Below are 17,722 nucleotides of genomic sequence, written 5' to 3'. Positions count from 1 at the left end.
GACATACAGAAGACTATCATTAGATTTGCACTGATAGCAAAGCCGATTCGACTAAAGACTAAAGATATTTTCAACTATTTCTCTCTTTAGATATTACTTAAAATCCAAAAAAAAAGCTCAAGATGATTTTCCGAATGTTTTGGGTGAATTACAACAGTGTGCTTCAACGCAATAACGCAGTATCATCAATAAACATATCCAGAACCCCGGAAATGACCAGTAAAATTTATTTACACTCGATGCTCGATTGACATTGTAGATTTAAGATTTGAAAGCCATGCGCTTTGTTGATTGTAGATTTGAAAGCCATGCGCTTTGTTGATTACACCACTATTATAATTATATCTTTGGAATCGGAAGTGTCTGCCATTTGCTCTTCGAACTGGATTAACTTGTATAACGTTTTTGATGATTTAGATCATTGAAGCAATCTTTTCGATTTTCACAAGATTTTTGGAAAATTCAACCTATCTGCACCGGAAACGCTCCATGAAATGAGCTAACACTTTCAGTGGTATCAAGTTTATTAGAAGAGTCTCTATATTCAACCATCTGATCACTTGTAATATAACACATTCTCAGTTCACAAAAGGTGAGGTGGTGGATTTCTTTTTTTTTGTCCAACCTTCGAGTTCCTGTTTATCTTCAATAAATCACACAGCTACGGGATCACTCCAGTCGATGAAGTCGAGGCCAGTATTATATCCAAAGTTTTAACACGAAACGCTAATTTCAAACTGAACTGAGTTTTATGCGGTGAGCTTTTATTAAACACTCAGGTGTACATTTTTCGTGTTGAGGCTGGTTTTATCAGCCGAACGCGTCCGTCCGACTAGATAATCGATTTTTGTACTACGATAAAATTAGCCCGGGTCAAGTTTTCTTGGTTGGATAAGCCATGTTCGTCGCTAGGTGCATTTTATTAGCAAATGTATCGCTATCGGTAGGTTATCTGATTTTTGACGTTGGTAAAATGGTAAACAATGTGATAACTTAGGTTTGACAATAACGTATGTGTTTTGTACTCTACCTTACTGAGTTTAATGGATGTTATCTCGATACTTTTATCTTAGATTATATTATATCGATTTTTATATATTCCTTTGCATGTAACTTTTTCGTCAGAAAGGATTAGAAAGGCATTTTATTAGAAGGGCATGTCCGTGCGACGAATTTGGATTATCAGCCCAATGCCGTCTACTGGAAGTAATAGTAAATAGCATACTCCGAATTAAGGAGCAATGTTCTTGTATTTTTCGTGAACTCACGAGAGGCAAACATTAGTAAACTAAGAGTAGATTCATTATACCTGTGCGGCGTTGTAATTAAATTAAGGAAAAAACCTACAGATCACAATTTCTTATGATTATTACCTTATATCAATGATCGAGCAGCAAAATCGAAAAAGGTTTCAAACTATCCCTAAATCAATAAATTGCACGAAATCGTTAAGCAGTCTTAGTAGTTACTACTCTTGCAAGATTTGTTCATTTCTGCAGCACCATAAAATACGAACATGAAATTAGCTTTGCGGTAGAACGAGACAGTCCACTCCAATCGATTCCTTGTTTGTTGTTAGTTTTACCTTTTTTTATAAATAAAAAATGGGTATAGAATTCGCTGAAACTTTAGAAAAATTTACCATTCGATTCCGCTCGACGAACTGACGTGTGTGTCAGTATGTGTGTTGTCAACAAAAGAGGTCGAGATCTCAGAGATGCCTGGACTAATTTTGATCAAGCTAATCGCAAATGAAAGGTCTCCCCGTCACCCTAAACGTTATTGATTGGTTTTGAGATCGGATGTTTACTTTTTGAGTTATACTTTTTTGAAAATATCAGTCAAATTGACCTACAAAACAGCATATATTTTAGACGGGAGCGGGTCATATCGCCGAAAGCCATTTCGCCGAAAGTCGTTTCACCGAATGCCATTTCGCCGAATAGGTCATTTTGCCGAAAGTCGTTTCGCCGAAAGGGTCATTTCGTCGAAATGGTCATATATCCTGCATGTTATGTCTCCTGTATAACTGATGTGGCGCAGTCACATAACCGAAGCCAAGATGGCTAATCGCAAATGAAAGGTCTCCCCGTCACCCTAAACGTTATTGATTGGTTTTGAGATCGGATGTTTACTTTTTGAGTTATACTTTTTTGAAAATATCAGTCAAATTGACCTACAAAACAGCATATATTTTAGACGGGAGCGGGTCATATCGCCGAAAGCCATTTCGCCGAAAGTCGTTTCACCGAATGCCATTTCGCCGAATAGGTCATTTTGCCGAAAGTCGTTTCGCCGAAAGGGTCATTTCGTCGAAATGGTCATATATCCTGCATGTTATGTCTCCTGTATAACTGATGTGGCGCAGTCACATAACCGAAGCCAAGATGGCGGTATAAAGCCGCCGAGCCGACGCCAGCTGAGTCGGCCGCCGACTCGCCGTCGGAAGCGGCGGCCTCTTGCATACAAGCCTGTAACCGTCTCGTTTGCTCGGTCTACTCAAAGCTAGGTTTCTTTGCTTTAGTTAGGTCCGAACGAGCGGTAGCGAGGTCGGGCAACACATGAACCAAAACGATGTGGCATAGCCGCATTAGATATTTTTTAGCTAATAGTTAACAAGTTTTCTTGGGAACTACTTTCTGAGGTTCATGAATCAATCTGTATTCAAGAGTACAACAATTAATCATTATTCAAGAAGTACAATGGTAGGTCAACAAAACGGGCGTTAACGCCATCATCTTTCGTTTGTCTTCAATTTAAATCAATTCTAATTACGATTTCAAGGCGATTTCAGGATTCGGCGAAATGACCCTTTCGGTGAAATGACCCTTTCGGCGAAATGGCTTTCGGCTAAATGACCCTGATCCATTTTAGACTTAGATTCCGCGTGGTAATAGTTATCCAACAAGCCATATATTGTTGAAATCCGTTCATTTTTAACGGAGATATCGATATTTTTGTGTAAGAGACTTTTCGCCTTATTCCAGTAATAGGAGTTTTACACGCTTGATGATAAAGCGATGTTTCGAAGTAATTGTTTCCTTGCACCTAGGATTAAGAGAAGAAAGAAGAATAGAAGTTTTCTCGGAAATGGTATCTGAGTTTTAGAAAACTTAGTTTTATATGAACAGTCCTATGCTCTCATATAAGGTTTCTGAATTTCATTTGGATGCGACTTCCGGAACTACAGGATGATATATGTAATGAAATTGAAATAATGTCTCTTATTTTGGTTGAACCGATTACGTCCATCTAACATTCAAGTGAAAAGTCTTAAGTCCCATAAAAACTGCTTTTGTTTTTTATCAGATCCGACTTTCGGTTCTGGAGATACATGATAATTAGTGTAAAAATTTCATATAAATTTATCGGGTTTATCGGGTTCACAGTTTTTGAGAGTCGATGAACAAATCAACTTATTTCCGTTGTACCAGTATACGGTTTTCGATCCCGGAAGGTACCCAAAAATTTTATGTGGAACGCACTACGATTTCTCTAAGATACACTATATATATTCAAAAATTTCGAATCTAGTAAATGGTTAACAATCCAGTAGACGAATTTAACTGACTTCGGCTACACCGATTTTTCCATTTCCGAAAGTATCGGGAATAGAGAAGCTAAAAAAAGGCCCAAACGAGTTTTATAAACAAAAAACTAAATTGAAATAAACTTTTGGTCAAATACAAAATTGGTGAATTTTATCCGATTTCGACATCCAATTTTAAAATTTCAGAGTGATGAGTTTTTAAAATTCAAACCGTCACAGAAGATGACGATACCAAAAAATCTTAAAAGTTGGACTCAAAACTATTTCAATTTTTCCGTCATACCAATTCATGGACATACGAACTATTTTTGGTTATGCTGGTTTTTGAATACCGTTTCTGGAAGTACCATAAATAATGACAAAAACATTAAAAAGGAACCAAGGTACCATCTGGATTAAGCACGTTTTTGGCAACTGCAACTTGTTGAAACAGTGCAATTCAACATAAAACTACGCAACCCAACAAAATGAATTGGATTTCATGGCTAAATTTATCCAGAAAGACTACTTTTAGAAGAAAAACAACCGATTTGAAGAAAGTGCATGAAAAATTAGGAGAGACCGGGGTAAACCATGACATCTTTAGTTTAGTGAATTTATCCTGGTAGTACTGTAGATAAAAAAACTTCCTTTAGTTGTATTCAAATGACTAAACTCTCTAGTTTATAAAATAATTGATTTAGCTTTTATTACATGAGTTGTTGTTATCGTTTATTAGCGGCTTTAACCATGTATAGGTTGTTCGCCGCACTATTATATGAGTTATAGATATTATAGAAAATATCCGACTGTGTATAGTGTCACGAATTACCCCGATACCGATACTTTAAGGCATTGGAAACAATTGTGTGGTGAATGGTCCTATTTAATCCATACTCTATCAGTGACAGAACCTGGCGAAAATTCAATATCTGGTCTTAGAGGAAAGATTCGTGCAGCTCGAAACATTCGTGCAAGAGAATATGACAAACAATTTGTGTTCCATATCGTTCTTAACAATCTGGAGATAAAATATTCCTTATCGCACAGTATTTTAAACTGGTAAGTAAAATTTTGAGATAGTCGGATTTGTTTTCAATTACAAATTTGGTTAAAAACAAATTCGACTATATCAAAATTTTACTTTCCGACACTAAACGAGTAACACAATTCATTCGCGTGTCAAGCTTAGTACCAACCTACAGGGTCCGCCATATAACTTTTTTTAAATAACAAAATAATAAAACACAAACGGTTCATCCGATTTCAAAATTTATTTTTTCATATTAAAGTACAATTCTTCCAGTTTATTGTGGAATATAATTTCATTCAAATGGCTGCCTCGGCTGGCCTTGCAGTACACCATACGGTCGGTCCAGTTTTTTAGTTCATTTTCGATTGTATGCAGCTTTATTTCAGTTATGGCTGCACGAATGTTGTCCTTCAAGGCTTGAATTGTCTCTGGCTTGTCCACATAACACTTATCTTTGACAGCCCCCCAAAGATAATAGTCTAACGGCGTTAAATCACAGCTCCGAGGCGGCCAAACGACATCCGAATTCCGACTGATAATTCGATCTTCGAAGCCTGTGCGCAGAAGATCGATCGTAGCGTTGGCTGTGTGGCACGGAGCGCCATCTTGTTGGAACCAAATGCACGGAGAACCCTTCGATCATAAAATTGCGATATCGCAGTTTTTGATTTTTGTGATAGTTGATTTAACTAATTTCTTTTTGATTCAACCATTATGGTTTTTGATTTGCATATATTCAAGTAGTTGAAAAATATGTTGTTTTGAATGCTGTCAAATGCCGGAGACAGTTGAAAGCAAAACAATAATTGCAATGCACAATCAACAACTTTTTTAGTTGAAATCTGTTCGCGTCGCTTCAAAATGTCAATGAAAACAACATCGATGGTTGGTGAAATTGTGTTCATTCGATTTGAAAAATTCGTGATAACAAGTGTTTATCTAACAGCGGTGTTTTGATAAAGTTAACCTTGTTTAAGATGAAAAAGATTTGGTGACAAATTAGAAAATGTTAATGAATGATCATCTCGTAATCTTTCAGGTATGCGCAAAAATTTCATACTTCAAATTCGATCATTGATTTACTTCCAGCAAACTGTTTTACTTCCAGCTGTTTGATACTGATGATGATGTTCATGCATTAGCAATAAAACGCTTTTTGACATGAATTCAATTTATAAAGGTAACAGGAACGAAGGGTTTCAAACACACAGAACGCGCTGCGATTGAATGGCGCATTTGAATTGCCGTCGCAAAATTCCAATTCCCAGCGGTTGATGCACCCAAGCTCATACAAATTGACTAAAATTTTCGCAAATCAATAACATTGTTCGAATTGATTCAACTATTTGCAGTGTCTAAAACAAATAAAACCGATTTATTTTTCAACTAACAGAATTTTGTTTCAATAACAACACCAGTTATTTCAACTAAAATATTTGTTGAAATTGAAAGGTATGTGTCCTCACTAATTGACAGCATTTTTTTTCAAACAGTTAAATTAGTTGTTTCAACCATCGTTTCTGCTAATCGAAGAACAAAAATGACAGTTTAGTTAAAACAACAATCGATTAGTTGTACCAAATTTTAACCAATCGAATTCAGAAAATCAACTAATATTCTGGTTGAAATGGGATCGCGGGTGGTTCCGTGTGGTGTCCAAGTCTTCCTCTTCAAGTAACGGGAAGAACCAATCGCTAATCATGGCGCGGTAGCGCTCATCATTGACCGCGGCGGCGGCTCCTACCTCATTTTCGAAGAAAAATGGCCCAATGATGCCGCCAGACCAAAATCCGCACCAAACCGTCACTCTCTGAGGATGCATCGGCTTCTCCATGATAACGTGCGGGTTTTCCGTCCCCCATATGCGACAATTTTTCTTATTAACATACCTGCCGAGATGAAAATGTGCCTCATCCGAGAAGATGATTTTTTGGCAAAAATCGGCGTCTTCTTCAAGCTGATTTCCAAAGTAAAACTGCACTATTTTCATGCGTTTCTCAAGCGTATACACAACCATTTTCGTTCAGCGGAAGGATAAAACTAAGTTTCTGCCAAATCAGAAGTGACATTAAGGTTACCAATGTCGAAAAAACCGCTAGAAAAAAAAGTTAGATGGCGGACCCTGTAGGTAGGCACTAACATCACTTGCTGTTATTTATCAAAAATTTTCCTAGCATTTGGAGGTAGCGGGTATTTCAATTTTTTCCCGTTGTCACAAATTGCCTTGATCTCTCCTACATTAGCCTTGTTTTTAAATTAGTCTTGAGTCTATTGGTCTCTCCAATTGGTTTGCATTACTGAAGACACATCTTCAGTAACGTGTCACTCAAATCAGAGCAAGTCGATTCTGATTTGGCATCTTTTCTGCTGTCTACTTCTTAAATTGCTTCAATTAACAATTACATTAATTATTACTTCATATAATATAGTAATTATAAATTAATATTTTAATTGTTACCGCATATTACAAAATACTTGAGCTGAATACTATGAAATTTATTAGAACACCTTTGATTTCGTGTTTGCGCCATGTTGTTCTGCGAACTCGTTCTCATGCTAAAGAGGTCGGATGCAGGCAATTGTACTAGTCTCTGAAATGATAAGCAGGACGTCGAGGGCCATTCAATCCATCAATCAATCCATCACCATTTATAACATTTTGCAGCTTTTTACCTAAATTTACTACAGCAACTGTCTGTATTGAAATCAGACTAGTAACAAAATTGAACCGAAATGTTTTGTATTTGTTTTAAAACGAAAATTTCATGATCGTTGATTTTTTTTATCAATAATATTACTCGGAAACTGCTATTGGTAGAAAAATTGTTTCCAAAACGAAGTATTAGGAAAACGATCACGGTTTTTATACTGAAAAAAGCAAACCCTGTTGGAATCTGCGCGAGCCAGCCACGGAAATGCATTAGCGGTATGTGCGATATAAAATTATGTTTCACAACTGGAGGTGTACGTGTGCGAGGAAGCAGGATATTGAAATAAATAAGTTGAAATTCCATTTGGAAAAAAATCTATTTTTCTTCTCCTATTACGACAGAATTTTTTGAAAATTCACTGCTGAATAAATGTTCCTATGTATTTTTGACAGCTTCATTAGAAAACATCATCGTTTAACCACAACGCAAACAAATTTGGGCGTACACAGGCACACAGATTTTCCAAGTTGAAACGCAGATTTTAAAATGGCAACTCTGCTTGAGAGCCGCGGTTCAATTTTGAAGAGCCGTGGTTCGTTCGCTCATTGCTACGAGTCGGTTCAAATGAACGGCTCGTGAGCGCTTGCCCATCACTAATGCCTTGCCGAATGAAAGAGTGCTTGCAGAGGCACAGAACTCTTTCGCTAGAAACGACGCTCGGAGGTTCTATAAAACAGTCAACAACATGAGAAGTATGGGTACACCCGTACCAGCTATGATCAACGACCGAGACGGAAATCTGTGGATCGATCACACATCAGGGAGCTACCAGGTGGAAGGAACACTTCGAGCGACTATTGAATGAACTATCGATGAAAGAGAGCACGAACAGAATGAGAATTGAGTATGATGGATAAGCTGTGGACGCTAGCCGAAATACGAAAAGCTGTTAGACAGCTTAAAAATTGAAAGGCCGCTGGGAAGGACGGGCTCCCGGCTGAACTTCTCAAAGTTCTACCGCCTACAAGGTACATTCTAGAGTTCTGTTCAGCAGACTGCGTCCGTTGGCAGAATCCTTTGTCGGCGAATACCAATGCGCTTTTCGAGAATGACGTTGAACGACGGACCAGATGTTCATCTTGCGACAAATTCTTTAAGTTAAGTTAATAAGATAAGAAATCTGCAAACAGATGATGATTCCGCAAGTTCCTTCGGACTCATCATCTGTTTGTAAATTTCAAAGCAGCGTACGACTCAGTGAAACGTAATGAATTGTGGCAGATCATGTTTGAACATGGCTTTCCGACAAAGCTAATTAGACTGATTCTCGCGACGCTCGATGGATCGATCTCAAGCGTCAAGATAGCTGGTACGACAACCGATGTTTTCGTGACGTTAGATGGATTGAAGCAAAGTGAAGCACCATACGAAGATCCGGCGTGCAAAGAAACGGACCCATCATAAAAAAGTCACACATGCCTTTTGGTTTTGCGGACGACATTGATATTATTGGTGTGGATCGTAGAGCTGTGGAAGAGGCTGTTGTGCCCTTCAAGAAAGAAGCTGCGAGAATAGGATTGACGATAAACTCTACCAAGACATGGTGGGAACGAGGCAGCCCAAACGGAGTAGGACCATAGGTGGAGATTGATGGGGTACTATACGAGATTGTTGACGAGTTCATATATCTTGGAACACTAGTGACATGCGATAATTAGCCGTGAGGTAACAAAGCGTGTTGCAGCTGCTAATAGGGCTTTTCACGGGCTTCGTAACCAGCTGAAGTCTCGTAACTTGCAAATACGCACAAAACTTGCTCTATACAAGTCGTTGATACTACCTGTTGTCCTATACGGAAATGAGTATAGTTAGTATTTGTGTAGATAGAGAAAGCTCGCTTATCGATAAGCTTGTTCGATTGTTATGGTATGTGATATTGATGAACTATGCATTAAAACTGCGAATGGGAGCAACATTATAAATCATTAATCATAAAATCAGTCAGAGTCATATGTTAACTACTTATCATCATAATCATGCCGGTGGTACATGGACACCGGTTCGTTGTTCAGCAGTTTCTCCCGCACTTTGTCGCATTTTTTCGAAGTTTCCTGCCTCTCCTTGGGACAAGCCAGAGTAAACTGCCGCCACATACAGTAACCAAATTGAGCCGATGCCGGATTGCAGCGTGTTTCTTCGGAGGACGGTTTAGTTTTCTTCTCTGCCACTTCCTGGAGACAACTGTCTACGAAGCCAGGTATCAGTGGTTCCTGCCATGGATCAGCGGCAAAATTCTCCTTTACAAACGGAATCAGAACAGCTGGTTCCAACAGGTTACCGTTCGCGTCAACAGCGTTCTTTTTGTTTGCAACGCATTCAAGCGCACAGAGCACATCTTGTTTGACACGGTTTACTTTCTCGCAAGAGAACATGTCGATTGGTTCGGTTGCTCCTGAAAAATGAAAAGATCCCATTAGCACAAAAAAATACAATAATCGTTAAACCAGCACAACTTGCCTTGTTCAGATCGATCCTTCGATTTAACTTCGGTGAAACACTGCCTCTTCAAATCTTTGATCTTATCCAAATTCTCACCATTCGAGTCGTTACAACACTTGTGCTTGTGTTGTCGTTTGCATTTGTCATCCGCTATTTCCGTTGTCGATCGTTTGTAGCGATCGAAAACCATTAGAGAATCATCACCATCCAGTAGATCCGCCAGCAGTATTTCATCTAAAAGGAAATGAGATTAGTACCCATTGTTCCCAAAGCAATCTTATCAAATACTTACTGTAATATGAATCTTTGAAGTCGTAACTTGCTGCGAAAGCAAGAAACGAGAGGCAAATTACCAGTTTTAACATTTTTTCGCGAATTGTTTGTTATGTCCACGGGATCGTTCGTCTCTGGAATCTGCTATACGAATGGGTGATTAGTGGTTTGCGCCTGTCATATTTATAGCGCTGGTCGATTCGGCTTCAGGCTAACAGCTGATCATCTTGGTAATTTAGTTCCCTGAGGTGAGATGGAAGCGAACCAGAAGGCTGGGGGATTCCTGATTTGGTTTACACCTTCTGGAGAGCTCCCGCGTGAATGGTGTGAACACCTAAAAGAGAGCCAGAGATGCATCGAACTTGGTCCTAAATCTTAAAGAGGTAATCTCGGTTTGCATTAAATATTAGCAATTAATTTATTTATTCTGAGGAAATGCTCAAAAAGAGTAATTGTTTTCGAGTGCCCAATTAACATCTAGAAACGACACAATCAGCAATATGAAGATTTCAACACTTGTAAGTGCACATAGGCACGAGAAAGGTAACGACAACTACTTCTTGTGCAAAAACCGGAAAGGTGATATCAAAACAAAGTCCGATCTGTGAAATGATCTACAGTTAGCTTGCAGAGTGATTTGAATAAATCGAGAAATGGTTGTAGGTCGCCTGGTCACACATTTATTATCGTGCCCTATTTTTCTCGTTCTTATTCTCCGGCATTTCAAACGTTATGTTGCTTCGAAAATGACTAATAGATACCTACGTCTGTAATGTTGGATTGACGGAGGAAGAATTTCAGTTATTTTAGGAAATCTCGGGATAGGGATTTAACGGTCTCAGCTACCAGTAAGTAGAAGATTTGTAAATCCATAAAGGAGAAGCTGCTGGCCCCGAGAACTACTTGTAAAATCATTAAGTTGAAAAATCAGAATCGATTTGTGTTCCGATTTCACCGAAACTTAGCACAAGTCTCATGTATGGCAAATCATTTGTTTTGTACGATTGAAAAAAAAAAGTCCACGGAAGAGTTTTTTTTTTGAAATGGCGAATGTAGTTAATGCTATTTGAATTAGAGAAATAAAACGTTGTTTTCAACCAACATAAATGGTTGAATTGGTTTCTGCAATTTGCAGCTATATGGTTCTCTGTCACCGAAAAAACGTTAACACCGTAATGACTAATAGCCACTAGATGGCACACTACTACCGAAAAAAAAATTCAGTCGCGGTTATCTTTTCTATATTGGCAGGTATAAAAACGATGTTGTATTGGAGAAAAAGACATAAGCGAAACATAAACTTCTTTTTGAAAATTGTTCTTCTAAATCGTTGTTTTGTTCATTCGACTTCGCGAAATCGGCTCTCTCACTGAAAATTTTGAGCACTCAGAAAACAAAAAGCGAATACAAGTAGTACACCGGACTGCGTGGCCCGGAAGGTTGGATGATACAAAAAACATTATTTGACATGTACAATTAGAGTGCAACATTCGAAACTCACTTAATTGATTTACGTAAAAACATTATTACGCATAATCGCTTCAAATGCGCACAAATTCTGAATAAATACATTTTCCACTAACAGTTTACGTCATTTTTACATATCGGTTTAGAAATTTATATATGGTGACACATCGTGACACATGCGAAAAACATCTAAATTGTTTGCAAGCAGTTTCAACAAGACTGTCCCTTTTAGCTTTAGCTTTAGGATTGTTTTGCTTTGACATTTCTCATGAGTTTTTGGCTAATAAACTTGTTAATAAAACCAATCTCATTTTTGTTTTCTTTGTGTTGTCCTTCAGTAATGATGGTGATAGATAAATAGAAACAAATTTTTCGATTTTAATAACAAAATTAGTTGTCAATGAAAATTTCGTGTTGGATTGAAATATTGTTGGTTTGTGTCCAGAATATTCGCCAACTAAACACATTCTCTAAAAATAAGAGTTTTTTCAGCAAAGTAAATTCTCAATTTTAACTAATTTTATAGTTATTATGGAAATTTTGTTGCTAAAATCAACTAATTCAAATACAGTAATACGAGTTAGGCACAGAGCTAATTTCGGTCGTTCCGTGCAATAATCGGCCAAGAGAGCCTAGGCGAAGTCGCCATCAGATAATGAAGACTTTTGTCCAAAACGCCACCGAAAAGAACAAATTTCTTTTTTTCTTTGAATAATTGCAGATTTTGCTTATATTTGTCTATTCTAAGAGAAATTTTTCGGAGTGCCGGTAACCGAACACCTTTCTTGAAATGGACAAAATTTACCACTTTACTAAATTGATAATATAGTTTTTTCAATCGAATGAATCAACTTAGTTTCCTAATCAGTTGTTAGCTAGGGACTTTAGCTTTCCGTTGATGTATACTGCCCATACTCGCATATCAGTCCCATATCAATTTTCGCCATTTTTGAGTTAGCTTGAGGAATGAAATCTATCCTCAATATACTCTTAGAAATTGCTATAAAAGTTGAGGGTTTGTTCAGTAAAATGTGAAAAAAAATATCATGTCTGTCCCATATGCAAAATACCCGCATATCAGTCCCATTCAGTGCATTTCAATAATTTTATTTGCTGAAATGTTGGAATAGTAAAGGTGTATTACCGATATTTCATTGACGATTTAGCATTAGGTAGCACAATATATCAAAAAATTCGGAAATAATCGCCCTTATTCTGAATAACGTCGTATCTTTTTTTCGCTCGTATTTCATTTGTATTCCCTAGAGTGCCTATAACCAGAGTGACGACATCTCATCCGTAATTTTGGCAACAATTCAAAACATTCCATTAGCTTTACATTGAATTGACAGGTCGTTTGCTCGTTTGGAACTGGGAGCTGTCATTCCAAACGAACAGCTGTCGCCACTCTGATTATAGTCACTCTAGTATTCCCCATAACGCTAGCAAAATCAAAGGTAGCTATGATTCGATAGAACCACATTCGATCGAAAAATCAATACGTCGTTATTCAGAATAAGGGCGAATATTTTAATCGTATTTTTCTCGACTTGCCGATTTTCCATATCGGACTGATATGCAAGTATGGGCAGTATAGATGTCCGCCAAATTTGTACTAAGTCAGAAGTTATGAGCTTAAAATAAAAGGGTACCGGTAATCGAACACTCTCCCCTACATATACTTATAGGAAGATATTATGATTTGGCTGGATCAATACACCGAAAATAGTTTCGTTAAGAGCCTTTTTATAAACGCTCAAAGCTCTTTCCATTACATATTCTACTTCAGATTCCACATTTCAACCTTGCATAACAATCAGAGCTTAAAATTTTCACCCATTCTCAATGAAAGAAACCATTCCAACAACCTCATTTTCAATATTTTACTGTCTCATTCGCAAATTATCGACACCAGAAGAAACGAAGAGAGACGAAGCATTTTCGTTTCTCATTAACAAAATGAGAGACTACAGTTGCCAAAAAAGGAAGAGTGACTAACGTCTGCAGGGAGCACCAGCAGAATTTCAATTCTCATTCTTTCATCGATGTATTGAAAATCTGTGACACTTGGCTATAAAGAGTGACTAAAATATGACAAATCGAAGTAATTTTATCACAGAACCACTTTGGAAACCAAAACTACTGCGGATTCGAGCACCAACAGGTAAAAGTCATTGTGAAACCTTTTGCTGTCATTTTCGATTCTCAAAGCTTAGGTTGAATACCGACACTGCATACTATGGGATTTTCACTGAAAACAGCAAATGACTTAAGGGGAAAATGGAAGAAAGAATACAATTTTGAAAGCCTTATGTCATTGACTGGACATGGTTTTCGTTCTCATAGTGTGCAAGCGAAGCTGAAAGTGACATTAATTTCTCGTCATTTTCGTCTATTTTGAGTCAATGAAAATGACTTTTATTAGCTCTGTTAACAATGCAAAATTTTCCGTTCTTCCGCTTTGATAAAACTTCACTTTCACATCTTTTTCTTTTCACAAAATGTCGTGGATGGACACACCTTATATCGAGTTTCATTGGAAACACTCGAGAAATGTTTTTGATCGATTTGAGTAATTTTCAGTGATTTACACCGCACGAAAATAATACAATTTCGGAACAATTAGCGTTATGCTATTTTACACCCGTTTTCTTTTCCGAGCAACAAGCGTGCAAATAAATACCAGCAGAAATAAACAAATAACAGTAAACAACACATCACAAAACCGTTTTGTTGAACAAAATTCCGCGCAACACACTGACACCGAGCGAGTATAATGAATGTAAAAAGATATTAGTTTCTTCACCAAATTCGTGAAATTAAATGCACTGATTGTTAGATTCTATACGGTAATGTCCAACCGATTTTTTTTTGTGAAAAGTTAGTTTCCCCATATTAAATCCCATACAAACTTTAAACCTCGGGTGCGAAAATGTAGTTTCACCGATCGAACTAAAACTTTGCATAGTTCTTATAGGACCAAAAAGAAAAACGAAAAGTTTGGTGGAGTTTTATCATAACGTTCAACCTTGTCCCATCCTAATGTCCTACAAACAGTAGCTTCCGGCCATATAATAACGAATTTCGCTATATCACCTTGAACCCGCTTGATGGTTTGTTTGTTAGAAGGGTGCATTTAACTCATCTCAGACTTTTACGGATTATCTTCTGTCCTCTTCAAAGTCCATGAGCACGAAGAAATTTAATGCATTAATCCTTCAATTCAATACATAAATCTTCTATTGCTTATAAATATATGATGTACCTGACACAATGAACATTATTGTTGAATTCCATAATTTAATTGCAGTAAACTTCTGTGTAGCTTATCTTTATCTGTGGATTTATTAATTAATCTTCATGTGTTTACGTAGAACGACTAGAGTTCGCCACAGGAAATAGTTGACACTTGTTTTTTTTTTGCTTCGGCTGATCAACACATTTCCTCAATTTCAGTACATCAGTAATTATTCAACGAATAGTGCATTATGAAAACAATGTGCATTAGGGAAGAAAACCTCACACCGAACAAAAATTCTCGGCTACGGAGCAGAAAACAAATTGTTCGACTCGGTATATATAAAGATGTTGGTGGTTGATACAACAGTTTAGTTAGTTCGGGTTTTTCCTTCAGACAGTCAATATGAACAAAATAGTTATAAAAGTGCTAGTGATACTCGCCGTAGTGACTGGTCCAGGTTATGCTACACCGTGTAACGAAACATCGGCTTCCTACCGTTCTCACCGGAGTCCGCCGTTGCGTTGCTGCAAGGATGGATTTGAAGAATCATTAAATCACGAAAAAGTCCAAGTCGTGAGACGTGAATGCGCTGAGGAACTTGGTCTAACTGCGATGTCCGGTAAAACCTGTTTCGAATGTTCAGGTTTGGTTTGTTTCAAATAGTAATTATTGTTTTCCTTCCTGTTGTACAGAAGATGAACTGCTAAAAAATCGTAAAGGTTTGGTTTGCTTGATCGAATGCATTACCAAAAAGCATGACCTAGCAGATGAGAAGGGTGAGTTACTGCAGGAGGATTTGGCCAAAGCTTTGAAGGAACATTTTAGCATTGCCGAGTGGAAAGTACCTCTCCTTGATGGCATAATCAGTGAATGTTTCCAGTTCGCCGAGGAAGAGCACGAGAAGCACTCGAGTGATGACGGAACATGTAATCCGGAAGGTTTCCATTTTGGCTACTGTCTGTGGAGAAAGTTTACCCTAGCCTGTCCGGAGGAAATGCAAGACGATTCGGAACACTGTGAGTCGATACGTGGAAAGCTGAAGAGCAACGATACGGAGGGGCTGTGGAATGCTCACATCGACTAGTCGATGTAGAGAGCTTCCCGTTTGACCTGACAGCTTTGTTGCTGCCTGATAGCGAAAGCTTCAGTCGATCGGGTAACGTAACGCTAGAGTTTTGGAACTAAATAAAAATATGCAATAGAATATTACTCTCATTTCAAACAATGTTGAATTATAATAGGTTAATTGGAAAGCAATTAGTTAATTTACTAGTTGCACTGGTTTGATTTTCTGATATTATGATTTTAACAGTAAACTCAAGCGGTTATTTTAAATATTTATTCATCGGTATACTTAGAGGGGGTGACCCTCGGATCGGCTATATTAATACCGTTTTCGTTTATTGATCAGAGCAGCCCGAAAGCTGACCCAGAGTCGCCCAAACAACGTTTGATATGTTTGTTTTATACCGTTTTCGTTTATTGATCAGAGCAGCCCGAGAGCTGACCCAGAGTCGCCAAAACAACTTTTGATGAGTTTGTTTTAGCAACCTGGTGTCGCTCTAGATCGGACTCCAATCGCGTAGTTTCGCTCTGAAAATTTTCTCGGGTCGCACCACGCATCCATGCAAGTTTGTTTATTTTTTCTTTTTTATATGAGTTGTTGTCTAGGGCGCGTAACACGTGTTCGTTTTACTCGGATTCAGAGTTGCCCGCGTGTAGGTTCTAAAACGAAAACGGTATTAGCAACCTAAGGTCGCTCTAGATCGGACTCCAATCGCGTAGTTTCGCTCTGAAAATTTTCTCGGGTCGCACCACGCATCCAGCCGAGTTTGTTTTTATTTTTTTTATCATGAGTTATTGTTTAGGGCGCGTACCATGTGTTACTCGGAGTCAGAGTAGCCCGCGACTAGGTTCAAAAACGGAAACGGTATAAGATTAATGTCCGCAGGATCACAGCACTAATCATGGAATGGTACTGTACATCCTAGAATCGCCCACGAAGTCGAAGTTTTACATTGAAATGTTGTCAGCTGATCCATAGTCTGTTACATATTGGAATAATTTTTAGATGAGTTTCGGTCATTTCGTTCCTATTTTGCATCGTTACTTGTAAAAAGGTTTGCAATTTTTACACTGTAATTCCGGAATTGCCGGGCATTGAGAAGAAAATTGTTTATTTAATTGACATGTTTTCAAAAGTGACGATGTAAAAAGCAGCACTTTTTTGAAACTAATCAAATTCTTCTAGTAACTAGGTCTTACTAGTGGATGGCCTACATAACTAACTTAGGCTCAACGAGTCTCCGGTTTCTGGTTTCCGATTGTAGTGGTTCAAGTATTAGGAAATAGAACTTAAGAATTATCATAGATTGGTCGAGTAATATTCACAGAATTAGAATCAAATGACAGGTTTTAAGGTTCCACGTATGTTGAAACGCACTAAATCTTTCCAACTGATCTCTAAATCACTCAATTTGTTTGAAGTCTTTGGATCTGACTTCTGGTTTTGGATTTTAATTTTTCTCGGAGATGACGTGATTGATTTTCACAAATGGATGATGGTCTCATGGTCCTTCACAAAACTTCTGAATTTAATCTGTATCCAACTTCCGGTTCCGGAATTATAAGGTGATTAGTGTAAAAATTCCAATTAAAAAATAACTTCCTCGCTTTTCTCAGAGATGGTGTGACCGATTTCAACAAACTTTGATTTGATCAAATGAATGGTCTTATGGTCTCATACAAAACATCTGAATTTCATTTGGATCCGACCTCCGTCAAATAACGAAAAAAGGTACTGTGGTCTTGTACGGAATTCCTGAATTTAATCCGGATCCGAAATCTGGTTCCGGAATTATAGGGTAAAGTGTGTTAAAAATCATCAACCAAAAATGTGTGTGTATCGGAGCGTCTGGTTTCTGTCCTCAATCAGTACAAGGGCTCCGCTCAGTTTTTACAGAATTTGTTATCTCGGCATCATGGAGCGGTATTACACGAACAACTCCCTATAGAAAAATATTGGGACA

General features: G+C 37.8%; 2 protein-coding genes across 2 annotated transcripts; one reads left to right on the top strand and one right to left on the bottom strand.

The window, feature by feature from the left end:
- Nucleotides 1-9,184: 9,184 nt before the first annotated feature.
- Nucleotides 9,185-10,133, bottom strand: LOC131435890 (uncharacterized). The gene is made up of 3 exons (XM_058604154.1): nt 10,005-10,133; nt 9,731-9,946; nt 9,185-9,665 (listed from the first exon to the last, which is right to left on the bottom strand). Exons 1-3 carry the CDS (start codon nt 10,075-10,077, stop codon nt 9,232-9,234), a joined length of 723 nt encoding a protein of 240 aa, XP_058460137.1. The 5' UTR covers nt 10,078-10,133; the 3' UTR covers nt 9,185-9,231.
- A 4,921-nt stretch (nt 10,134-15,054) lies between these two features.
- Nucleotides 15,055-15,897, top strand: LOC131437914 (uncharacterized). Its single transcript, XM_058607585.1, has 2 exons — nt 15,055-15,312; nt 15,386-15,897. The coding sequence occupies exons 1-2, from the start codon at nt 15,096-15,098 to the stop codon at nt 15,775-15,777; spliced, it is 609 nt and encodes a 202-aa protein (XP_058463568.1). The 5' UTR covers nt 15,055-15,095; the 3' UTR covers nt 15,778-15,897.
- Nucleotides 15,898-17,722: the final 1,825 nt, after the last annotated feature.

The sequence above is a fragment of the Malaya genurostris genome, chromosome 3 (assembly GCF_030247185.1).
Source record: "Malaya genurostris strain Urasoe2022 chromosome 3, Malgen_1.1, whole genome shotgun sequence".
NCBI classification, from domain to species: domain Eukaryota; kingdom Metazoa; phylum Arthropoda; class Insecta; order Diptera; family Culicidae; genus Malaya; species Malaya genurostris.
The sequence above is the reverse complement of the archived record's forward strand: the minus strand, read 5'-3'. Positions and strand labels throughout refer to the sequence as shown.

Bases quoted from the DNA above. Each gene is read 5' to 3' on its own strand.
- LOC131435890 (XM_058604154.1), bottom strand. From the start codon at position 10,077: ATGTTAAAACTGGTAATTTGCCTCTCGTTTCTTGCTTTCGCAGCAAGT. The intron at 9,947-10,004 runs GTAAGTATTTGA...ATTTCCTTTTAG, and splicing joins CTTCAAAGATTCATATTACA to ATGAAATACTGCTGGCGGAT. The intron at 9,666-9,730 runs GCAAGTTGTGCT...TTCATTTTTCAG, and splicing joins GAAGGATCGATCTGAACAAG to GAGCAACCGAACCAATCGAC.
- LOC131437914 (XM_058607585.1), top strand. From the start codon at position 15,096: ATGAACAAAATAGTTATAAAAGTGCTAGTGATACTCGCCGTAGTGACT. The intron at 15,313-15,385 runs GTAAAACCTGTT...CCTGTTGTACAG, and splicing joins TGGTCTAACTGCGATGTCCG to AAGATGAACTGCTAAAAAAT.